Genomic DNA, 26,101 nt, shown 5'->3' with positions numbered 1-26,101 from the left:
AAATAAATTAACAAAATATGTAAGCAATTATGCTTCTTGATTAACTATGCAAAATATTATATTTTGAATTCAACAACTTATACAGTAACTGGAAGAATTACTAAAAAATGAAGTTCTGAAAAACTTTAAAAGATAACGTTTGAATGTTTTGCTCAAGAAGGTAAAGGAAAAACAAAACTGGCTAGAGCCAGACAAATTGTTGGCAAGGGCTGAACAAGTTTCACCATACAGCTCTGAAAACACACATCTTTCCTGAACTACCGCTGATATTCCAAAGTTGAGCAGAAAAAACTGCCTATTGTGTGGTAGTTTGGGGGCACACACCAATGTCCACCTGGGATTATGAGAAACAACACCAGATTTATTTTCCCTTCAGATTCAGTTTTCAGAAGTAAAAAGCTAGCATGTTAACCTACCATACAATCTACTCCTCCTTCAAAGGCTAATACAAATGTAGGGCAGGAAGGGACCTCAGGAGCCCCATGTTCTGAGGAAGGGCCAAATATACCTAGACCATCCCTGACAGGTGTTTGTCCAACCTGTTCTTAAAAACCTCCAATGATGGGGATTCCACAACCTCCCTTGGAAGCCTATTCCAGAGCTTAACTGTCCTTACAGTTAGAAAGTTTTTCCTAATATAACACCTAAATTTTCCTTGTTGCAGATTAAGCACATTACTTCTTGTCCTATTTTGAGAGGACATGGAGCACAATTGATCATTTTCCTCTTTATAACAGCCCTTAACATATCTGAAGACTTATCAGGTCACCGTCAGTCTTCTGTTCTTAAGACAAAACATACCCAGATTTTTTAACGTTTCCACATACATCAGCTTTTCTAAATCTTTTATCATTTTTGTAGCTCTCCTTGTGACTCTCTACAATTTGTCCATATCTTCTTAAAGTATGGCACCCAAAACTCGACACAGTACTCCACCCAGGGGTGAAGCTAGAAATAGGGACTTACTGGTACGGGGCTGTGTTGGGGCCAGCTCTGGCCCCCAGAGCCAGCCCCGGCCCGCCCTGTACCGGTAAGTGCCCTCCCTCTCCCCCGGGCCCTTTAAACCGCTGCCTGAGCCCCCGGCTGCTGCTGCTACCCCAGGGCTCTGGCGGCAGGGCTCCAGGGGCTATTTAAAGGGCCCAGGACTCCCCTGCTTCTACCGCCCCTGCCCTTTAAATAGCCCCCGGAGCCCTGGGGTAGCAGCAGCGGGGCTCCGGCAGCTATTTAAAGGGTCCAGGGCAGTAGAGGCAGCGGGAGCCCGGCCCTTTAAATAACCCCCAGAGACCCACTGCCGCTACCCCAGGGCTCCAGCGGCGGGGCTCTGGCAGCAATTTAAAGGGCCTGGGGCTCCAGCCGCTGCTGGGAGCCCCAGGCCCTTTAAATTGCCGCCTGGGGAAGCCGGGCCGCCCCGGTACGGCGTACCGGCTTACTTTCACCTCTGACTCCACCTAATGCCTCGCCAGTGCCAAGTAGAGTGGGACAATTAATTCACTCATATTGTAATCAAGAAGAAAATCACTATTGTTTCAACCAGCCTTTTTACCTCTTCCAAAAGTCTTGTATATTGCACAAAGTCAAAGTTTTTCACAAGAAGATTTCATAGCATTGATCTGAAGACAGCACTAGTTCTTCAAAAGAAGTGTCCTTTCAGTACTGATTGCAGAGCATAATGCATTTTATACAGGACTATACAGATTGCACAGTGATAAAGTACTAACATCTTTGAGAAACGCAATTTAAATGTATTAATTTAATACATTGGTTATGACATTAAATCATAAATATCAAATATTGAAAAACTTGTAGAATGAGCCATTGAGATGAGTATATGTAGGATGATAAGTAAACAGATCAGTAAAATAGCTTTAGGAAATTTAGAAATAAGGTGTAACCTAGATATGGGCAAAAGTGGGTTGGGTCAGATCCTAAACGTATTCAAATCAAGTTCAAGACAGAAGAGTTTGGAAATATACTACTTTTTAAAACTTATTTCTCACCTAAGCTGGTCATTTTCTTGCAAAAACATTGTAGGCAACAAGCACATACAAAAAGGCTGGCAACAAATCACTGCCTAAGCCCTTGCAAAAAAGCTGATGTTTTAGTTATAACATACCACAGTTTCCTCCAGCCCTTTAAGATCTTCTCTTGCTTGTTCCCTTTTATCATTAAGCAGTCTAAAAAGAGAGACCATTATGTAAGCCAAACAACATACTGAAATCATGAAAATAAAAGAACATAAAACAGAATAACATCAGTCAAAGTTTTCAGATTTGGATGGAACAGGTGTCCCACATTCGCACATCTAAGTAAACTGCACATGCAATTACCCAACTGCACACATATGTGCAGGCTTTTTCAGCACTAATGACTGGGCCACCATCTCCATTTTGACATGCATCTCTTGTAACTGTATTTGAAAATTTAATCTTCTATATTTTCAGGAAAGTTTGAGAAAAACCCCAAATAAGCAACTAGGTGGTTTTGTTAGTGGTGGATTGTTTGTTTTTACAGTACAAAAAGCCAATCTGCAATCTTGCAACGAGCAAGACATTTTCAGTTTATCTCCTTGCACAAGGTAACAAAACTAGAGCTCTGAAAAACTTATTTTGGCACATACTAAAACAACAAAAAAACATGACATAACCAATGTGGTGTGCCCTGTAATTTGTAGGTTAGCCTGGTTATTGGGATGGTGTCTTCTGTATGAGTATTTTGGTGTAAATGCTTCTCACTAGGAGACAATCTGGGATGAGTCAGGCAGGAAGGAAGACATGGCTCAAGATGGTCAGCTTCCACTTAAGAGTTGTTAAGGGACAACACCATAAATATTATCTCTGGTGACTCTGCCATAGTCCTGGACAACCTACAGAACTCGTCTGACCAGGACGGTTCAAAGCTGGCCACGACTTGAAGAGGCCTCCAGGAAAACAGAATCCTTGTAGGGTTAAAAAGGACTCTCTTGAGGATATAAAGGGGGAACCAGACAGACACACACAGACTGTGCAGGTGTCCGAAGAAGCTAGGCCTGCCTCGGTTGCCATTATGGGATGGTAATACTTTAGGTAAGATAGACATATTTACACGCTGTTGATTTAAAATCCACTTTTCTCTAATGCTTTGATCCAATTGTTAAATAAAAATGCTTTGTTTTAAGAAGGTTGTTGGTCACTATGTCACTTGTCCCTGTAAGAAGGAAACAGGTGCCTGAAACCCAACTGGATCTGCTGAGTAATATTCCATCTTCTGAGGTACCTATATGGCCTTCTCCATTCCCATAATATCCAAGCACCTCAGTCTTTAGTGTATTTATCCTCACAACACCCCTGGGAAGTAGGCAAGTGCTATTATCCACATTTTACAGATGGGCAAATGAGGCAACACAGGCAAAGTGACTTGTCCAAGGTCACACAAGAAGTCTGTTGGCAGAACAGGGAACTGAACTCATGCCCCCCCCCAAGTCCTAGGCCGGTGTCCTAACCACTATACCATCCTTCCCCTCTAAGTGGCTGGTATACAAAGGGTAACAATCTCAGAATGGAAGAATTGTGTGATTTCACCCCAAGACAGATAAGGCCTATCACCTGAGCAGGTGCACTCAAAGAGATCAGAAAGGGATCAGAGGTGCAGCTAGCCCGGAAGTATGACAATATACAAGAAACAAAGCTTAAAGAGATCAGAGAAGGAGACTGCAAACTTACATGAGCTTTTCCAGTTTCATTTCTCTTTCCTGATCCTCTATTTTCAATTTATCATAATCAGAGCTCAATTTCTCTTGTTCCAGTTGCAGCTTCTGGTTCATACTGAAATGAGAAGGGGAAAAACCTAGCCAGCTTGATACAGACCATTGTAGGTAAAACACTTCGAGAAACCTTCACATTCAGAACAGAGTTACTCACAGAGAATGAACCTGCAGTTCCACTGAGAGATTTTGGTATTTATACTATCCATGAAGGATCATTAACTGGAATAATAGCCTTCATTTAAATATTTTGGGGAAACAAAACATACAAACAGCTCTTGTCCCCTCCCCCCACATACCCTTTTTATACCTCAAGGGCACAACCTGTACTTCCAAAACTATTCTGTTTTCACATTTCTCATTTTTCTGTTATCATGCCTTATCCCTTTTATAAATGCAGTGGAAAATGAGCATTACATTGGGATGAGACAGATTTAATTAACTGTTTACAGAACCAAGGGTATAGCAGTAAGGAGCACAGTGCCCCACATTGTACTTTACATCATAATTCTATTGAGAAAGAATTCCAGTGCAGAATCATGCACTAGAAGTACAGACTTGGCTTCAGTATGTTTTCGGGGTACTTCATTAACCGATATATACTGAAACTGGTGATGCCAAGAAAAAACACCCATAGTGCTGTAACAGGAAGCAGCTGGAGTTTACTGGCTAGTAGTTGTTTGAAGAACCAGAAAGGCTGTGGCAGGACCAGTCACCATGACAGGTGTTCAGAGTCTTTATTTTTCCAATTTGTTCTCATCTACTATTTCTATTATCTATAAGCCTTTAGGCATAACATTATTGTGTCTTTACTTCAATAAAAAGAATTGTGGAGGGGAGGAAGAGATACACAGCAAGGAAAAGGACAGTTTAATCCATAATATTCTATACTTTTCTGTCCCTTTATCTTCAAATCAGTACAGAATAGTTATACAGGGTACCTGTACATGCTGGTTTCTAAGGCCAGCTAGTGCTAGTAGAACTCTGAGATACATAGGTATGGATGGAAGAACAATCTTACAATGTCATTAGAACAGTATAGAAAAGAGCTAAATGACAGGGAAACAATGAGCAAGCATACTCTCTGATTTCATCAATGATTTTCTGCTTCTCTTCAATCTCATCTCGTAGCCTGGACAGCTGTTTCTGGTGGGCTTCCCTGTGACTCTCCATCTGCTGCTCCAGCGCTTTCTGCAGTTTGAAAAACAGAAATGGTGTATTTCAATAGTTTATCTGCTTTTGCTAATGCCTAATCCTCTCTTTTCTGTACATACGAGCTAAGTCAAACCTATAGTTTTAGATTTAAAAACTAAATCACATCAGAACTTTACTCAATATACTGATTTATATAGACAGCGCGGTACCATCTATTGCACCAAGTGCTAGATTCATGACTATGCATCTGTCTTATGTGGGGAAGCCCCGATTTCTATTTTTGTGGCTTTGCAAAGAACATGTACAGGAAGATGGCAGGTGTGTGTTACTAAGCATACCCCAAGAATTACAGCTGTTCCTGCCACCTTCTATACCATTGTACCCATCTGTTTACCAGGAAAAAAATTTTTTACTGCTTTAGTTGTGCAGATGAAGAACACCTAAAGGGCGGTAGTGGGGCCGGGGCGGGGGGGGGGGGGGGGAGAGCAGCTTACCCATGACACTACTGCCGAACTCCTAGAGCTAGAGATATTTCAAGTACTTGGGAAAGCTATATTTTTATTCTCTCTCTTTTTGGCTTGATGTTACATAGGACATTTTCCCCTCACACCAGACATGGAATAATTCTGCATGGCTATTTAATCATTAATTTAGGTTTTTGAATCCGAGGTCAAATTTTTGAAGTTCAGTTACTATCCCTGTTAAACACAGGATTTCCCCCCCGCTTCACACAAACTGTAATCCTCATTAAAAAAACATACCAGTTCTCTACATTATTGCTTAATATTTCCTCCTTGCATTCTACTTGCAAACAGGAAGGATAAATATCAGAAAATGTGTTTGGGCTTTATAATTCATTAGGTCATATTTAGGAGGAGGTTCTTTCCAGATGATTGGGCAATTGTTTAAATATGATCTGGCCTTTCCTTATTAAATTCCAGTATAAAAATCACATTGATCCATAAGGCCTGATTCACCACTTAACTAATTTACTTCAATAGATTTCTACTGGTATAAGACTGAAGTAATGCAGGCTGAATGAATCAGGCTCATTTTTGTGTGTGTAGGTAAGGAAACCATTTCCAATTAAGAGTACACCTCTACCTCGATATAATGCTGTCCTCGGGAGCCAAAAAACCTTACCGCGTTATAGGTGAAACCGTGTTATATCGAACTTGCTTTGATCCACTGGAGTGCGCAGCCCCGCTCCTCCGGAGCGCAGCTTTACCTTGTTATATCCGAATTCGTGTTATATCGGGTCGCGTTATATCGGGGTAGAGGTGTACTATATTAGGCACTGAATTTCTCTCCTGGGTTCAAATGAAGAAGTGGATTTACTAAAACCTTTTTGATTAAATTTGTACAAATCTTTCAACTGAATCTTTTCACCTTTTGAAGTTAGCTCAACTTCCAAACCATCCAACCATATTTTGGCTACAATGTACCTTTTCCCCCCACAAATTTACTTTATCAACATTATCAAGCTCTTCCCTTTCAAATCAGGAAAGTCACTCCTACGTGGCATGTAGGTTTCCCAATGGAAGTTTATGGCTCTGATAGATTATAAAAGTTTATTAAAAATTATTGGGCAGCACATGTGCATCCGAAAGCAGAATTTAGACCTAACTGTCAGTTTGACAAGTGTTCTTGGTGAGGAAAATCTATAATTGTGGCCTGCAATGCTACCTTCATTTCCTCTGCATCCTGAAGCAGGGTCAGATGCTCCTTCTCTTTATCCTGGAAGCTGACTTCATGCATTTTTTCTGTTAAGAGTTTAAAAAAAAAAAAAGTTAAGAATTAACCAGAGACTTACTCGACACACTGAATCTGAAACCATTACAAAAAAAAAAATCACTACAACAGCTTTTTCTTTCCAGAAGCAGACAGAGAACTTCAGCTCTCAATTCAAGAATATCACATTACCCTCTCCGATACATTTTTAATGGTAACAAAATAAATGGGCACACTAACAGTCATTTGTTGAAAGACTCACATATGGCTATGCAGGGCTCTATCTGAAGTGACATGTGGATAACCCATCCATCACCTTCTCCACTTATCACCAGGTCATACCCCCCATATGCCTACAACTCCTCCCCATTCCCAGCATCCTCATGTCTACTTGTGACCCTTCCCACTGTCCTTAGGCCTTGGTGTCTTCCATCCTTTTCTTCTACCTTTTCAGAGGATCCAAAGCATCTGATGCCACACCTACCCCTAGGAATAGATGGGGAAGCCTGAAGGTGGAGCCAAAACACAACTTGCCAGAACGTTAAATAATGAATTCTCTGACACAGCCTGCTGCTCCTGGAGTCCGAAGGGACCCCGAACAAGGAATATGGGGTGATGTTCTGGGTTGGCAGGTGTATGGTGGAAATCAGGACCCACGGTGGCAGTGTGTGCTACAGAGGCTTAAGAACACTAGAGAGAATTGCTCTTTCAATAAATTTTGATATGTTGTCACAAAAACCTAATTTGCAATCCATAAAACGAAGCCCATGTATTTGCAGGATGTAACGTAGCAGCTACGAAAGGAGCATTTCACCCAGGATCAAACAGGGCGCAGTCTCCCCAGTTGTAGAGCAGGCAACCCACAGGGCTTGTATGGGTCAGCAACTAGGGGGATTATTCCAGTTGGACTGGACTCGAAGAATATTACAATACCAGGAGGGCCTGATGCTCCTTCAACTGCATGAACTAGGCTGCTGTGGCTTAACTTTGAGTTTCATAACAAGCACAGTGTGTACTGCAAGTCACTGAACTGTGTGATATTGACTCAGTTGTACTGTTCTATGACTGAATACTAAGCATGCAGGACAATTTATTAAGAGGATGGGGGAAATCATTTGTTGTCAAGTTTGCACATTCAGGTTTCCCATTAGCTACATCCATGCATCCTCTTCAGAGTTTGCTTTTGCTTCAAAGAGACCCTGAGCAATGCCTAGGATTAGGCAAGTGAATTAAAATCCTGACTATCCAATCTGGCTCAGCCGTGTCATCCTTCTAGTAATGGGAGGAATGAATAGCAGGTCGGCAGGGGCAACCATTATTTGCAAGGAAAGCCACAACAAAATACAAGATCCCCAGAAGAGTTGTCAATGTGCCAGTTGGATAGAACTCAATTTTCTAGACTGTAGAGGTAAAAAGTCTAGGACTAGAGGGCCCCCCACAATTAATTACCCTGTTTTAAGTACAGTACCTTGAGCACGTAACTTGGCCAGCTCTTCATTAAGCGAGTCTTGTGACTCTTCTAGGTGCCTTCTCTTCTGTTCCATATTTTGCATGTAGTCTGTAAGGGACTTAATCTTTGCTTCATGCTTTAAAAAAAGTGAACAATAAGCAGATATAAATGGTAAAGCTTGTAATTTAGAAATTCAGGTGCTCTCTTCCTATAAAGATTAGGGACGTGTGAAAGCTCTCTGCATCCAGAGCTACCTACTAGGTGGACGTGCTGTACAAGATCTACGATGGATGTAACACCAACACAATCTTAACTCTTTGTGGCCTGTGGTTAACACTATGAAGCATGACAAGTATTTCCACAATACCATATGGAATGCAGGACCAGCTTGTTATCAACCAGCAGCAATATTTTAAAGTCAAATTCATTTAACATTAGGATGGAATACATAATTGAGTAGCTTCCTGCGCATCTCAAGCTGTACTACTAGGAAGCCAGATGTGTTGGTGAATAGCAACACTGATCATTTGCTCCTATTTTTTGTTAGCACGTCTTTAAACAAGAAAGGTCACTTTAATTAATAAAAATAGCAGCTGACACATTTCAAAGGTAAAAAGAACAAAATATATTTTATTTTGAAACAAATTCTATTCCTAATTTCTGAGTTAAGAGGGGCCTGTGTGGGAGCTATTACAGTTCTACTGATGAGATCATTTCATTTTAAGAAGACCTGCCTCAGCATGGAGAAGAGGTCTAGATTTTTGAGTTCACATTATATTTCCGCATTAAGGGCAAAAGCTTGAAAGGTGCCGAGTACCTCCTAACCTTAATGGGAGTTGAAAGAGTTCAGTACCTCTCAGGACTGAGTTCTCAATGAAAAGTACATGTCAAATGCCACATCTATCATGATGACAGTCTGCTAGATTACTAAATTTGACAAGAAACGTTTGGAATGCTCATTCCCCAAAGTGTGGAATTAGAGCAGCACATGGCAGAGATACTCAATTTTAAGGGCTCAATTAAACAGTTCAAACCTCTGTTAACTGTTACTAAGTTTCCTTCTAGGCTTAAATACAGAGGGAACCTCATCATGGTCTTATTCACAGGGCTCCCAGAATGACAAGAAAAAAAGTTCTCATGCTTGAAAGAATTAATCTGGTTGGTTTCCACACAGCACTAAAAGCATTCAAATGCCAGAAGAGAGGTGTAGACCATCAGTCTCAGCACAGTAGTGAGTTCCACTCCCACTTCTGATCCCGCCTCATTCAATGGCCTCTAGCAAGTCACTTAACCTTTTTGCCTCAGATTCTCTATCTTTACAGGGGTGTGGAGGGGAAATAATTAGGTAACATTTGTTAAGTGCTTTGAACATGAAAAGTGCTATGTAACTGTTAAGTATTACCAGACTCCAGTATACAATTTTATTGATTAAAAAAAAGCCCTGGGATAAGATCATTCACATGCATGGTTCATTTCACATTTCTGAACAAATGATCTATCCAGCCACAAACTGGTCTAGTGTCTTTCTGGAACATTTAGAAGCATGCTACAACTTCTGCCTTTCCTTATCAAGATCTACAGCAAGTTCAATGGATTGGAGAGCCACAGCAACTGCAAAACTGGGTCTGTCCCTACTTACATTTTAATGATAAACTCCAGTTTTTTCAGACTAAGTGCCAGCAAATTACATGTGGTGGACTCACAATTCCTCCCCACAATCAGGGAACATGGAGATGACCATGTGGAATCAACAAAACCCCAACATATTGGCAGTAGCTGGCATTCAGCACATTTCCTTTCCTTTTTCCCCTTTAGGATCACAAAAAGTCTGACCCAGAGGGGCATCCTCCAAGCTCTTTTTCTGGTCACACAACAGTCACCAGGAAACCCTGCTGCTCAGAATTATATGGCACCAGTCTCCATAGTGTTAACAGTATCATTTCATATACTATACCAGGGGTCGGCAACCTTTCAGAAGTGGTGTGCCGAGTCTTCATTTATTCACTCTAATTTAAGATTTCGTGTGCCGGTAATACATTTTAACGTTTTTAGAAGGTCTCTTTTTATAAGTCTATATTATATAACTAAACTATTGTATGTAAAGTAAACAAGGTTTTCAAAATGTTTAAGAAGCGTCACTTAAAATTAAATTAAAATGCTGATCTTATGCCACCAGCCTGCTCAGCTTGCTGCCAGCCTGGGGTTCTGTTCACCTAGGCCGGCAGAGGGCTGACCAGGGCCTGCGGCCGGGACCCAGACCTGGGGGGGGGTGGGGGTTTCAGGGGTCAGGGCAGAGGGCTGGGGGAGGGGGTTCAGGGCAGAAGGCTGGTGTGTGTGTGTGTGTGGCAGGGGTTCAGAGATCAGGGCAGAGGGCTAGGGGCTGTGGGGGGTGCAGGGCAGAAGGCTGTGTGTGTGTTGGGGTGTGGGGGGTTCAGGGCAGAGGGCTAGGGGATGTGGGGGGTGCAGGGCAGAAGGCTGTGTGTGTGTTGGGGTGTGGGGGGTTCAGGGCAGAAGGCTGTGTGTGTGTTGGGGTGGGGGGGTTCAGGGCAGAGGAATGGGGCTGTGGGGGTGCAGGGCAGAGGGATGGGTTTGTGTTGGGGTGGGGGGGGGTCAGGGCAGAGGGATGGGTGTGTGTTGGGGTGGGGGGGGTGCAGAGCAAAAGGCTGGGGTGCTCGGCTCATGGGGGTGCTCCCTGAGCGGCTCAGGGCAGGGGGCTGGAAGGGATATGCCCTGTTCCACCCCCTTCCCCCAGGCTCCGTCCCTACTTCTCTCTGCGTCCTCTACGGAGCAGGGAGCATGCTGCCGCTCTTCCCCCTCCCCCTCGCTAGGGCCATCAGCTGATTGGCCAGGGAAGGAGAGGAGGAGGGGCTGGAAAGCACCACGCTGGGGGAAGAAGTGGGGGAGGGGGGAAGCTTGGCTGCCGCAGAACCAAGCTTCTGCCTCCTGCCCCCGCAGGGGAGAGCGGTGGGCGGGGGGGCTGCGTGGGGCTGGGACCGCGGAAGGGAGCTGCGTGCCACTCAGAATTGGCTCGCATGCCGTGTTTGGCACGCGTGCCGTAGTTTGCCGACCCCTGTACTATACTGTATATTTGCTAATGGGATGAATGCCTCTCCCAGCATGTTTTACAAATGAACTGGATATTAATTTTGTTAATTTCATTTGCATGTCATTTTTTAAGTTAAAGGCAGAGTGTTAAAGGTATAGAGTTGCAGAAATAAAAAGTTGTTTCTTCAGCATGTGTGGATAAGCTGTACTTTACAGTATGAGGGAGATAGAAATCTACAGCCAAGCAGGCATGATCTCATCATTGAGAAGTAGCATGTTTAAGAAGGTTGGGGGTGGAGGCAGGACATTTCAAGGAAGAAGAGGGTAAATCAGTGAGACTTCTGCCAAAGAGAGGAGGAGGAGGAAAGAGGCATACTTGTGAGATGAGGAGCTGGCAGGCTGCAAGTTCCCTCTCACTGGCATTCATCTTCCTGTTGGAGTCTATCTGGGCACTCTCCAGCTGCTTGCTGCGGTTCACCAGAGATTTCACCTCAGACTTCATCTTACTGATATACAGCCGTGCCATGGTGAACTCTTCCTCGATTACCCCGTTCACATCTGCTAACTAAACACACAAAGAGTTGCATTGCTTAATGCAGGCTTATAAAAGAAAATAGCCAATGCAGAAAACTTTCTACTAGTGAACCAGTTGTCTAGAGCTAGGAGATCTCAGTAATACACAGCACAACTCACAAGTCCTGGGTACACCAGCTTGGATTTTTTCCCCATTTACATTCCAAGATGTCATATCACTCAACCTCTCCGAAACTTCATGGATAAAAGTCAGACAAAGGCCAAAAGTTAAATCTTCCTGCTCAGGTTATAACCACTGATCCAATGACTCAACATTAAAAGTGGGAATAATTTAGAACACTTGCCCTAATTGCAGTGACACATTGCAGAAGAGCTTTCCGATGCTGCTGGAGAGGCCAGGAACCTCCCTTTTTAAAATGACATTATAAAGCACCTTCCATTGTTACTTGTTTACACTGAAAACTGGCTTCTTAATTAGTACAAAGCCTCCACTAAATGGTAAACATCTATTTTCAAGTACTGTACCCTTTAATATAATTTCATATACAATTACATGACCACCAGGGGTTGCTGTAACATCTTATGCAAGATTCACTCTTGTACTACTAGGAAAAAAATGGTTAAAAAGAACTTCCAGATCAGATCACATTAATTTGGACAGAGCTCCCTGTAATCTTATATCAACCCTAGATTTACTGGCTATTCGTATCAGCCAAAAACTGAAATGGCATGACAGTTTATTTTGCTTATTTTGAGATTGCAACAGCTAGATTTCCAGAATTATCAAATACTTTAATATAAATTAATAAACTAAGGAACATTCAGAACCTGTGGAATCCAATGATAACAGCAGAATTCCAGGAGCCCAATTTTCTCTCAGTTCATTGAGCAAGGAATTCCTCAGCAAGCATGGATTTCCTTTCCCTCCCCTACCCAAACATGCCTTCTAGCAACTCTTAAATGAACAGTTCATACTCCGGGAAATAATGATGCAGGACGTGTCATAAGAAACACATTGCCAGACAGACAAAGATCATGTCCTTTGTAATCAGAGAGGAATTGAGCACTTGCAAATCCCATTGACTTCAGTGAGAGAGAGGCAGGTGCACAACAACTCTCAGGATCAGGTCCAAGGGGTATATCATGGACAGGGTATCCAGCAACACATACTTGTTTTTTATCCTTGAAGTATGGGGAAAGAGTTTAAAAAGTAAGATGCCAGCTCCAATATTCCAAGTGAAGCAAAAAGGAGAAAGTTAGTACACTAAAAAGACAACATGAAATACTACTTGGAAATAGATTTGTCTCATGCAAACTTGCCGGAATGGTCTAGCAAATAGACATAACATTTAGTTTCAAAAGAAAAAAGTGACATGGTCAACAGTGTAAAGAGAATTTGTATATCACCTACAGTGAATAGTTTGTTCAGTTACTTGATGCACAGTTTTAGCCAATGGCCATTGAAATACCATTTCCAATTGTTGAAATTTCCTTTATCTACAGTGGGAGAAGTGAAAACCTTGAAGAACTTGGCCAGCTGTCTGTATTCAGAGGAGCCAGTCAGCATGCAAATTTCAAAGCACTGAGTGGAGCAAGATTTCAGGTATCTCCAGAAACATTTCCACTCCCAGGGTTCTACTTTGTCAATAGCATTCATTTATTTTCCACTTTGTTATTCCACAGAAGAAGAAACCATCAATAAGTTTCCTCTCCTACATTGGCTATAGTCAGGCGTATGCTACAGCAATGCTGACATTTATGGGGTAATCAGAAAAATTCACCAATGCTGGAAATTGACAGACTTGAGTTTGTCACCAATACTTTGATTTCCCTGAAAATTTGTGAAATTTCTAAATTCAGCCAGTGTTTAAATGATAAGCCACAAACATTTCTCCTGACATGACTCTGTCCTGATCTGCTGAACGGGTGCTAATACAAATCCTTGACTTCTCAAGAACAGAGAGCGCCTATCACAATAGATTGCGTAAGCTGCATGGTGGTTTTATGACCTAGAAAAACATCCACCAAGACCAAAACAAATTATTTTAATTTGTGATCCAAGGAGGATTTAAATATCAGACTACAGAGGTGAAAGGTTGGGGCTGTAAATACCCATACCACCCATCCTCAGAACTACATCTTTATAGTCTTTTGAAAAAAGCAATATAAGATCTGGTTTACCGTTTTAACATCATTGGTACCAATGATTCCTCCAATCTCTCCCAGATCTTTAAGCAGTAAGTTCAAGATCTCTGTAGCTCTCTTTTTCTGATGATTACTGAGTTCCTGCAACTGACCCAGTTCTCGTTGGGTGGCAGTCAAAGCCGTCTGGAAAAGATTTAAGAGATGAGATTACAAACCTGTCCAATGATTCCCTTTATATAGAACAGCAACTATAGTTCAGAAAACTGACAGTTCATACTCTGAACAGAACAAACCCACATAGGTCAGTTTTCCTATTTCTACATTTAAAAGATTGTCTTTATATGGTTGTTTTTATGTCTCCCCTTTGATAGAGGTATAATTGTGACCCCACATTTCATTTTCCCTTGTTTCAGTGCCATTCCATGGGTACAGGCTGTTCAATTATGGCTTTCAGGCTACAGGATTATTTATTTTATTCATCCTTTTGCAGAATTCACTTAGAGTCTGACATCCAAGTTACATATTAAACACACCAACATCTGCATCTTTCTAGTGTTTGTACAGTAATGCCTTCTATCTAACTGCCTGTCCTTATCACCAGTGTCCTCAGCAGACAGCCAGTATGCCTTTTAGCAAATAGCACAGTAAAATGAAAATTGCTAATATAATGTTAAAAACATTACCAACATGAAATCAATATTGTTGGTATCAGTTACAAAATAATGGAAATCAGAACCTGACAATGACCCAAATAGGCATGAATCACACATGCTCCAGAGTCTATCCTGCCTAACCCTTTGGGTATTTAAACCAAATCTAGATTTGAAACTCTTGTAGACTAGGATATAGTAGGTGATGTAGTTTGATCACATCCAAGAAGCTAAGGTGTGTGTCATAGGAGAAGAGAATAAGAAGTGAGTGAATACAAAATGTTCTTGTAAATATTTGCACTCTTACTTTATCCCCAATGCTAAGTTTTCTCTACTGCAGCCAGAGAAGTCAGGGAAAAGAAACAGTTGTTACATTCTGGTGGGGCTTGTCAAGATGCAGATTATTCCAACATCCTTGAAGGGAGAGGGGTGAAGGAGGGAGATTTTCACCAACCTGGCAGTTTTAATGTAGACTTACACTACTAACTGGATAAATTTCAGCTTGAAGCAACATACCCATGCTAGCTCCAATCAAGCTAGAGCCCTAAAAATAGAGTGTAGCTGTAGCAACATGAGTGGTAGGAGGGGTTAGCTGCCCTGAGTACATGCCTAGCATCTTGGATAGGATTGTACTTGGGCAGCTAGCCCGTCCCACCACTCCCAACACTGACTATATTGTTAGAGTGCAGGTACCTCAATCAGAGCTAGTGTGGGTATGTCTCCTTGAGCTGGAATTTACACTGCCAGCCTGAAGCTTAGATGTACCCTTAGCGAGTGAGGCTGAGACACTGTAGTGACAAAGTAGATCTACATACCAGAATATTGGAAGAACAAAGAGACGATAAAGCTAACAGCTGCTGAGAAGAAAGTCTAGTCATTAGAAAGAACATTACTATTGTGCTTTGCTCCTACAAATTACCATTATATTTTGAGTGTGGTATGCAAGTATCTGCCAACAATTACCACACAGTAGTATCAGAGTCTACCACAATTTTATTCTTCAAGATGGGCGATACAAGAGGTAACTCTTGGCAAATGTTGGCCTTTTAATGGCTTCTCTACTTCAGTTTTTAGCAACAAAAGCTAGTAATACACTTGACTAGAATATTAAGAAAAGATTTATAAATTGGTACAGACTAGTGGGTATCTCCCTAAAAATCAGTTTTTTTGACAATAATAAACTGCATGTAAAAAACAGACATCAGATAAAGGAATAACCAGCAATGTTCCTACTGTTTTCTGTGACAGTTCATCAGCCAGCTGTTCATTGGCTCGGGTCTTGTCCTCCACTTCTTGCGATTTCTGGTCATAATTGACAGCTAATTCCTCCAGGGCCTGAAGAACCTCTTTCACCTCATCTTTTGCAGCCTCATTTTCAATCTGAAGACGAGTCAGTTCCTCTTGGATCTTCTCATAATCTCTTCTAGTGGAAGCCAAAAGCTGGAAATAGATGGCAGAGATCACAAGTAGGTCGCTGTTCCCCCAAGAACTAGCTCAAAAGATTTACAACATTGACTACAGGAGACAAGAGACCTTGCCACTCTACCAGAAACAATATAAGCAGCAGGTGTAATGTGCAAATATATCTTTGAAGAAACTAAGCAAAAAACCTCTGGACCTCATGGAAAAGAAAGCTTAATCAAATCCTATTATGCCACAAGATTCAGACAGAAACAAAAACTTATTTTGAGCAATTTCATAGCTTCAGATGCTTTTTCTACTCTGAATTCAATGCTGTCCAAGCTAAGAACCAAAATGAAAAAGACTTCAAGCCAAAGTGTCACAACTTTGAAGTGAACCACATAATAAGCTGTCTAAAGTAGCTTGGGGTGTCTCGTGTCATTTTGTTATAGATTCATAGATTCTAGGACTGGAAGGGACCTCGAGAGGTCATCGAGTCCAGTCCCCTGCCTTCATGGCAGGACCAAATACTGTCTAGACCATCCCTGATAGACATTTATCTAACCTACTCTTAAATATCTCCAGAGATGGAGATTCCACAACCTCCCTAGGCAATTTATTCCAGTGTTTAACCACCCTGACAGTTAGGAACTTTTTCCTAATGTCCAACCTAGACCTCCCTTGCTGCAGTTTAAGCCCATTGCTTCTTGTTCTATCCTTAGAGACTAAGGTGAACAAGTTTTCTCCCTCCTCCTTATGACACCCTTTTAGATACCTGAAAACTGCTAACATGTCCCCTCTCAGTCTTCTCTTTTCCAAGCTAAGCAAACCCAATTCTTTCAGCCTTCCTTCATAGGTCATGTTCTCAAGACCTTTAATCATTCTTGTTGCTCTTCTCTGGACCCTCTCCAATTTCTCCACATCTTTCTTGAAATGCGGTGCCCAGAACTGGACACAATACTCCAGTTGAGGCCTAACCAGCGCAGAGTAGAGCGGAAGAATGACTTCTCGTGTCTTGCTCACAACACACCTGTTAATACATCCCAGAATCAGGTTTGCTTTTTTTGCAACAGCATCACACTGTTGACTCATATTTAGCTTGTGGTCCACTATAACCCCTAGATCCCTTTCTGCCGTACTCCTTCCTAGACAGTCTCTTCCCATTCTGTATGTGTGAAACTGATTTTTCCTTCCTAAGTGGAGCACTTTGCATTTGTCTTTGTTAAACTTCATCCTGTTTACCTCAGACCATTTCTCCAATTTGTCCAGATCATTTTGAATGATGACCCTGTCCTCCAAAGCAGTTGCAATCCCTCCCAGTTTGGTATCATCTGCAAACTTAATAAGCGTACTTTCTATGCCAATATCTAAGTCGTTAATGAAGATATTGAACAGAGCCGGTCCCAAAACAGACCCCTGCGGAACCCCACTTGTTTTGCCTATCCAGCAGGATTGGGAACCATTAATAACTGAGTATTTTAACAGGAAAAACTGTGATAATCATTTTAACTTGAGTTAAAAGAAACTATAGACAGACTTCTTTTAAAAAAATTACTCCTATTTGCAGAGATCAACTTAAAATAAGCATTTTTATGCGCAAACCGTTGATTAATAAAAAGAACACAGGTTTAGCACAGACTGATGGCTGTCTCTAACCTTCCTGGTATACCCATCTAATCCATTTCATTCTCAAATAAGAAGGGACGTAGGTAAGTTTATAGGATGGCGAAGATTGTGCAGAGGTCAATTTCATATTCTACTCTCATATCCTATTCCATCTTAATACAAAAAATTAAACCATGGAAAATTCTTCAAAATTCAGATTGCACACTGAACTGGAAAACCTCTCAAGTAAAGTTACCTATAAGAGAACAGTGTCAAAATAAAAGAGAAAACTGAAAAGTATCTCACAATATTTATTGCTAATAATACACTTTTGGAAAGTCACAAGTTGAAAAATCATTGTTTAAAAAAATAAAATAAGGCAAAAAGCAGCACCAAATAAAGACTACAAATTTAATCCATCAATTAAAAGAAGGGGTTATTGATTGGGGTCATCCTAATGGCAACATCCTGGATATTTATTCAGGAGATGCTTTTGTTTTTAAGGGTCTCACTTTATGGGTTGACTGGAGCTTGAAGTGCTGTAGATGGCGTTCTCCTAGGCTACTCACAGCCCTTAGTGCCAAATTAGTAGTCCTGGTGGGGGCTGAAGAATTAAATCCTGTCCGGTTTAGCCAGAAGGATAATGAACATGCCATGGGAGTGGACGGTTAAAACAATTAAGAAAAAAAGTGGAGCTCTGAAAGATGATGTGGTAGGCTCTTCTTTCTACTGCCACACTTCATAGGAGTGATAAAAAGTTAGGTAAGTATGTGGTTATCATCAGCCTGAACTACCACTGTCCACTACCTCTTCACCCCCAAGCCTTGAGGAAGTTCAGCTCTAGATACAAAACCAGAACTGAGATAGTATCTCTTCACCTTCTCTTTCAATATATTCAGCATCTAGAGATGTCTAAGAGGAAAGCTGGAAAATAGGAAGTAAGCAGGTTAGTTTCAGGACACATGCCCCTGCTCCAAAAGTGTGGAAGAGATGATTCACCATTAGGGAAATGCACCCAGCTGGTAATACTGTATCCTCAAAGTGAAGTGTTAGTTAATTTATCAGGACCTAGGGATAGGAGATGATTTAAACAATAATAACCAAACACCTTAAAAGTATTTCTCTGCTAAACTGACATGGACTACTCCTTACAATTTATTTAAAGATATTTTGATGTGCTTACCACTGTGGTTTCACAATACCAAAAATCCATTGGTGCAATATACTACCTAATGTGTAAGTGGCAACACTACCCTTTACTTGATTGCAGGGGAAGGGGGGGAAATCAAGACTTCAGGAGCTTAGTTATCTCATTCTCTACCGACTGGTTCACAAAGAAGAGATAAGCCTTAATACTGACAGATAGGTGCAAGGAGGAGTTCTCTACCTTAAGGGATACAGATCTGTGTTTCTGGAGTTCTATTCCCCATGTTTCACAACTTTGAGATGTAAGCTTCACTGTGGGGGCTATTAGAAGCAGCGTATTTACTACAGAGGCCAAAGAGAAAGAATCAAAATATATAGGAGTGAACAAGTTATTGGCCATCCATCCAAAGGAAGAGTGACTGAAATCTTAGGATGGTTGGAACACTGTGAAAGGTCAATTTATGAACACATACCTAGAAAGAAAGCAGACCAGAACAATTTATCTAGCAATTAAGCTTAATTTAGTACATGGAGTTCTACCCCTCATGTTCTAGTAAAGTTTAGGCACGGCCTTCCTGCGAAGATTCAGAACTTCATCTGAGAATACCATATAGCAGTATGTAGCTCAAGTGTATGTACTTTCACCTGCGAAAGAAATAGTTAACCCATGGCAAAGGAATTCTAAGGGTATTATAACAGCACGTGTCCTATCCGTAACATGGTTTATAATAGCATTGAATCTACTAGTTTAATCAGCCAGAAATAAGTGCTCTGGCTAATTAGGGAGAACAGCCACGTTGCATCATATATCAATGCACTAATCACAAGCAGTAGTAGACTGCAGGTGGATCATTTCAATGAGAGCTGTGAGAAGCTCATGAAGTTTACAGACATGAAGTCAAAGCCTAAAAAACCTTAATTTCCTCCTTTAGAGAGAGTCAAACTAACAAAAATATTGCACTGGCCTCCAGAGGTGACAGACTGCCATCCCCACTGGAAGAGCCAGTAAAGCTTCTAAGCCAGTGGTACAACACTAGCCTCAGGGATTTTGATAATAAAGTTGGTGAAGCAGGAATGAATGCAAAAAAGAAAGAAAATGGTCACCATGGCAGGGATTAGAGGTCACTGAAAACAAACTAATATTAAATAAGGATCCAGAGGGAGGCAGGAGATGAGCTAGAATACAGGAGACTCCCAAGTAAACAAACATCCAAAAGGAGAGTGATACAAATAGCCCAAGAAATAAAGGTAAGAAAAGATGCCAGAACCCAGGAGTACAGAAACTATACAAATGGGGAACTAGTGAAAATGAGTGAGATTTGGACACTAAATTAGACTTACAGACATTAGATCCACAAAGGACTACATTCTTTTATGAAACAGAAGTAGATGGCTTAAAACCCTATATAGTTAAGAATACACATCAGCAAGTTGTAGAATGTAATTTGAAGTATTATTGCTGGCAATATGTGAAATGCAACACTAATCAAGACACTCATAAGAATAGCCATACCAGGTCAGACTAATGGTCCACCTATCCCAGTTTCCTGTCTTCTGACAGTAGTCGGTGCCAGATGCTTCAGAGTGAATGAACAGAACAGGACAATTTATCAAGTGATCATTCCCTGTTATCCAGTCCCAGCTTCTGGCAGAGTATGGGGTTGCATCCCTGACCATCCTGATTAATGGCCATTGATGGAGCTATCCTCCATAAACTTATCTTATTCTTTTTTGAACATACAACATCCCCTGGCAACAAGTTCCACAGGTTGACAGCTGTTCAAAGCTGAACAGTCCCAGTCTTTCTAATTTCTCCTTGTATGGATGCTGTTCCATACCCCTAATCATTTTTGTTGCCCCTATCTGAACCTTTTCCTATTCTAATACATTATTTTTGAGATAGGATGACCAGAACCACATGCAGTATTCAAGCCTACCATGGCTTCACATAGAGGCATTATGATATTTTCTGGCTAATCAGCTACCCGTTTCCTAATGGTTCCTAACATGGTTAGCTTTTCTGACTGCCGCTACAGATTGAGCAGATGTTTTCAGAGAATGCTCTACAATGTCTCCAAGATCTCGTCCTTGAGAGTGGTAGTTGAGATTATGTTTTCCAATGTGCATAATTTCATCTGCCATTTTGTTACCCAGTCACCTAATTTTGTGAGATCCCTTTGTAATTCTTCACAGGCAGCTTTGGGATTAACTATTTTGAGTAATTTTCTATCATCTGCAAGCTTTGCCACCACACTATGTACCCCTTTTTCCAGATCATTTGATCTGTGGAAAAATTGGAAAGAGTCCAGCGGAGGGCAACAAAAATGATTAGGGGGCTGGAGCACATGACTTATGAGGAGAGGCTGAGGGAACTGGGATTGTTTAGTCTGCAGAAGAGAAGAATGAGGGGGGATTTGATAGCTGCTTTCAAATACCTGAAAGGGGGTTCCAAAGAGGATGGATCTAGACTGTTCTCAGTGATACCTGATGACAGAACAAGGAGTAATGGTCTCAAGTTGCAGTGGGGGAGGTTTAGGTTGGATATTAGGAAAAACTTTTTCACTAGGAGGGTGGTGAAGCACTGGAATGGGTTACCTAGGGAGGTGGTGGAATCTCCTTCCTTAGAGGTTTTTAAGGTCAGGCTTGACAAAGCCCTGGCTGGGATGATTTAGTTGGGAATTGGTCCTGCTTTGAGCAGGGGGTTGTACTAGATGACCTCCTGAGGTCCCTTCCAACCCTGATATTCTATGATTCTATGATTATCTGTTCTGTTCATTCCCTCTGAAGCACCTCTCCTTGGCCACTGTGGGAAGACAGGATACTGGGCTAGATGGACCATTGGTCAGATCCAGTATGGCCATTCTTATTTTCTTATGTAATATGTTGAAAAGCACTGGTCGCAGTACAGATCCTTCGGGGACCTCTCTCACTTCTGAAAACGGACCATTTATTCTTACTCCTTGTTTCCTATATTTTAACCAGTTACTGATTCACGAGAGGACCTTCTCTCCTATCCTATGACTGCCTACTTTCCTTAAGAGCCTTTAGTGAGGGACCTTGTCAAAGGCTTTCTGAAAGCCCAAGTACACTAAATCCTCTGGATCACCCTAGTCCATACGTTTGTTGACCCCCTCAAAGAATTCTAATGGATTGGTGAGACATATTGTGTTCATCTAGGTTTCTGAAAATTCTTCTTTTTTACTATGGCTAACCTAGTGAGGAGGGTTTTAAAACTAGATTTGATGGGAGCAGGAGACAAAAGCCCACATGTAAATCAAAAACATGGAGATCCGGGACAAGGGTCAGAACCTAGGTGGAGCATGTGCCATTACAGGAGGAATAAGGGCGAGAAAAGAGAGAACATAGAGGGGAAATCAAATCAGTATCTTAGATGTCTGTATACGGATGTGAGAAATATGGGGAATAAGCAGGAAGAACTCTCAAAAAAGAAAAGAGGTGGGTGAAGGGGCAAATTTTGCTCTGTTTAACTGATCTCAGTTCACTTGCTGCACTGGTGTATCAGAGTTACTCTGTATTTACACTGCTTTAACAGCAGAAATTGACCCAAGAAAAGCTTTAAAATATTTTTAAAAAGTGGGTCAAACTGCAAAAGAAAGCACAGCAAAAAATAGAGAATTTAACTCGCTATGAAACATTTCACCTCCTCCAAATTTTCCGAAAAATACCACAACTACATTTTGGAAGCTCAGTAATAGTGATTTAGCATTTATACAGTACTTTACATCTTCACACAATTACTACTGTATCCTCTTACCATCTCTGTGAGGTAGGTAAGGATCATCCTCATTAAAACACACACACATTCCTTTTTCAGACACAGACACTGATATAAAGAGATATTAACTGATTCACTTAAGGCCTCAGAGCACATCAGTGGCAGTGCCAGGATGAAAACTCAAGAAAAACTGGTTCCATTTCCCACATACACTCCACTAAACTATGCAGCCTACCCATCAGTAATGGCCAATCCTGGGCATTACTAATTCACCAGTAGTAATAATTTTTAAAGCGTCAGCATTCCCAAGGAAATCAGGTAATTGGCTAACGTCCACCTTGGCTTGCATTTTACAAGACGAACATACTGAAAAATGTTTTACCAGCATTTCTTACTTTCAAAACCCCAGAGCTACCATCCTCTATATAGGGGGGAAGTGGAGAGGGGCGCAAACTTTTTGGCCCGAGGGCCATGTCGGGAAACAGAAATTGTATGGTGGGCCATGAATGCTCACAAAATTGGGGTTGGGGTGCGGGCTCTGGGGTGGGGCTGGGGATGAGGAGTTTGGAGTGTAGGAGGATGGCCTGGGCTGAGACCGAGGGGTTCAGAGGGTGGGAGGGGAATCAGGGCTGGGGCAGGGGGTTGGGGCGTGGGGAGAGGCTCAGGGGTGCAGGATCTGACCGGCGCTTACCTCAAGTGGCTCCTGGAAGCAGTGCCATGTCCCTTCTCCGGCTCCTAAGCAGAGACGCGGCCAGGCGGCTCTGCATGCTGCCCCATCTGCAGGCACCGCCCCTGCAGCTCCCATTGGAGCGCCAGAAGGGGCCATTGGAGCATGTAGGAGCCGGAGCAGGGTCATGCCGCAGCTTCCAGGAGCCGGTGGTGCAGCCCCCGACCTTGCGCCCCGACCGGAGCGGGGCCGAGCTGCGTGGTGTGGCTCGCAAGCCGGCTTAAAATGGCTCGCGGGCTGGATCCGGCCTCCAGGCCATAGTTTGCCCACCCCTGCTCTATATTATGGCCCAGCAATATGGTGTACTTGAATGTGTGCTCATTTAGACTTCAAATTCTCAAGGTGACCAGACTAACAAATTTAAAGTTTAAACCCTTCCATCTGTCACATAAGGCAACTGACCTCACACTTGGTAAGGCATCTCGCATCTTTTCGTGTATTTATACCTGCTCCTGTATTTTCCACTGATGAAGTGGGTTCTAGCCCACGAAAGCTTATGCCCAAATAAATTTGTTTGTCTCCAAGGTGCCATAGGGACTTGTCGTTGTCTTATCCAACAGATTTTTAGCCAGTTATGACATCTAACAGCATAGCTAATACAGTAATGTTAAAAAACAAAAGCTCTCTGTGAAACAAAACTTTTGTAACAAAGGTTCTTTGGATATTTTTTTTTACCTCATCTTGATCCAACATTTGTTGTTTTAGTTTCTCAGCCAACTGGCTCTGCTGGTTGATTTCATCATCCTGCAATTTAATAAAAAGATTTATTTCTGTAATTTGGATTTGAACCCTTTTCTTTTGCAGGACCTGGACAACAGTAATGCCCCAAGATGGAAATGAAATGAGTATAAATATGGATGGGCAAAAGAAAAAGAATTATAAAGAACAGCTACATGGTTAAAAAAAATACATTAGTGATTAGCAAAAATAACAGGAGTACTTGTGGCACCTTAGAGACTAACAAATTTATTAGAGCATAAGCTTTCGTGGGCTACAACCCACTTCTTCGGATGCATATGCATATGCATCCGAAGAAGTGGGTTGTAGCCCACGAAAGCTTATGCTCTAATAAATTTGTTAGTCTCTAAGGTGCCACAAGTACTCCTGTTATTTTTGCGGATACAGACTAACACGGCTGCTACTCTGAAACCTGTCATTAGTGATTAGATGTCTCAATAAAAATCATAGCATGTAGCTAAGCAGGCTTGCCTCAGATCATGACTAAGACACTGAAATGGCAGTAACTGCATCAAGCAAACAAACCAGTAACAGTCAATTTGTAATTGTATAACACAACAAGATCTTCAGTGCTAAGATTGCAGACTTCAGTTGAGGGCTTTTATATCTCATCTCTCCCTGCTTACACTGAAAGAGTTCCAAAATCTTGACAGTCATGGTGCCCCTAAAATGGAGGTGCTTTTATAGGGAAAGATCAGTCAGCAGTTTTACTGTCATGTTTGACTTTCAAAAGTTTAATTTAGCTGTGATAATATAGATATTATTTTATAAAAATGTCTGCCGCTCTATTCTGAAAGGAAATAGGTTTATTAAACAAGAACTAGGGCCAGCCCTGAACTTCATTAAAAAAAATACATCATAAAACACGGGATGTGTACACTTTGTTACATTTATATCTTTCCTTCCCTATCAAAGACCTTGAAGGAAACATTATCCACCTTTGTGTCTACTGCAACTCCAGGTGTTCAATTCTATTGACATTTCAGGTTTTTAGTTAAGACAATATCCTCAGGGTTAGAAATTGTTGTTGAATGCAGAAGTAGAACAGAAATGTCTGACTCCACTGAATATATTCTCTAAAAGCATGGATTCAGACAGACAGGTCAATCCTGGCAGCTGACAAAGTCACTCTCATCCACTCTTGTGAAAAGGGATGTCTATCTCTAAAGCAACTCAGCATCTAAGTGGCTGCTTTTGTGCCCCGTCGGAGTCAATCAGAATTCTGAATTTTCCTGGCAGCCATCCTAAACAATAGATTGATTTCTGATGGCAAGGCTAGCTATCAAGTACAGTATATAGGACACTTCACTCCCAACACTTAAAATGGTCTTTCAGATTTCCTGTAAACATAAAATGTGGGTTCTTGTGAGTTATAAATGGGAAAGCCTTGTTTTTATACTAGGGAAAATCATCACCCTTCATATTCCCTACAATAGTGTAATAATGGATTGAATTGTGCATTCCTATATTTCCTGGAGAAATAAATCTCAAAAAAAGTGCAAGTGACTAGAACAATCTATAGTTAATCCTTTGAAGAATAATATAGCCTGTGTGGGTTTAGAGGGGACAGGGGGAGAGTAAATAGTTAAGTATTTTATTACTAGAATTTTTACCTCTTGATAAGCTAGGTGGAATATCTGCAATTTCACCAAGAGGCTCAGATGGTATTTTGAAAATCAAATAAAAGATTAAAACACTGCTTGATATTTCTGGGGTCAGGCTGTGCATGGTCCTTGTCCAAGAGCACAATGGAAAGCACATGTTCAAGTAGCCCTAACACTCTCTCCCACTTCATTCAGGACTCAGAGACAAGTGCACTCCCTGTGCTCTCCTGAGTCCAACAGCTTTTAGCTATCAGCAGATACAGAGCCAATGCAGCTTTTTATGCATGATTTTCCATTTGTGTTGGACAATCCTGATGAAAAAATACATGAGTTCAAATGAAGTTTTGGTTCAGGAATATTTTTAAGCAATCATCAGTTTTTGCCAAAATGTTCTTATCTTTTGGCACTCCTAACATATATGCTTATAGTTAAAATCTCCCGAACAGAAGTATTTTCTTTTGTCACCCAAGCCCAACTATTCAGAATGATAGGTGCCCAATAAATTGCTCTATCATATATTTGAGAAGTACTGATAATGTATTGGACCTGCACAAGACAAATGAAAGACTCCTGTCCCAAGGTACTTGCATTCTAGGAGACTGACATAGATCAGACAAGATGCATTCATTAGAAGACCTAAAGGATGGTCTTAGATTTTACTTGTTAAATTAAAATCTAATATTTGTATCTCATGC

The 26,101-nt window shown here is 41.4% G+C and overlaps 1 protein-coding gene across 2 annotated transcripts in view; it reads right to left on the bottom strand.

Moving 5' to 3' along the window:
• The window catches only part of KIF5C (kinesin family member 5C), a 113,769-nt gene that overhangs the window by 6,626 nt on the left and 81,042 nt on the right, over positions 1 to 26,101 (bottom strand). For both annotated transcript variants that reach the window (XM_065413242.1, XM_065413243.1), the window contains exons 13-21: positions 23,740 to 23,808; positions 15,683 to 15,889; positions 13,836 to 13,982; positions 11,497 to 11,685; positions 8,094 to 8,211; positions 6,581 to 6,657; positions 4,821 to 4,930; positions 3,699 to 3,800; positions 2,114 to 2,174 (exon numbers count right to left, since the gene is read on the bottom strand). In XM_065413242.1, coding sequence (XP_065269314.1) covers positions 2,114 to 2,174; positions 3,699 to 3,800; positions 4,821 to 4,930; positions 6,581 to 6,657; positions 8,094 to 8,211; positions 11,497 to 11,685; positions 13,836 to 13,982; positions 15,683 to 15,889; positions 23,740 to 23,808 — 1,080 coding nt within the window. The remainder of the gene's footprint in view (positions 1 to 2,113; positions 2,175 to 3,698; positions 3,801 to 4,820; positions 4,931 to 6,580; positions 6,658 to 8,093; positions 8,212 to 11,496; positions 11,686 to 13,835; positions 13,983 to 15,682; positions 15,890 to 23,739; positions 23,809 to 26,101) is intronic.

This window comes from Emys orbicularis, chromosome 11, assembly GCF_028017835.1.
Source record: "Emys orbicularis isolate rEmyOrb1 chromosome 11, rEmyOrb1.hap1, whole genome shotgun sequence".
Lineage (NCBI taxonomy): Eukaryota > Metazoa > Chordata > Testudines > Emydidae > Emys > Emys orbicularis.
The sequence above is the reverse complement of the archived record's forward strand: the minus strand, read 5'-3'. Positions and strand labels throughout refer to the sequence as shown.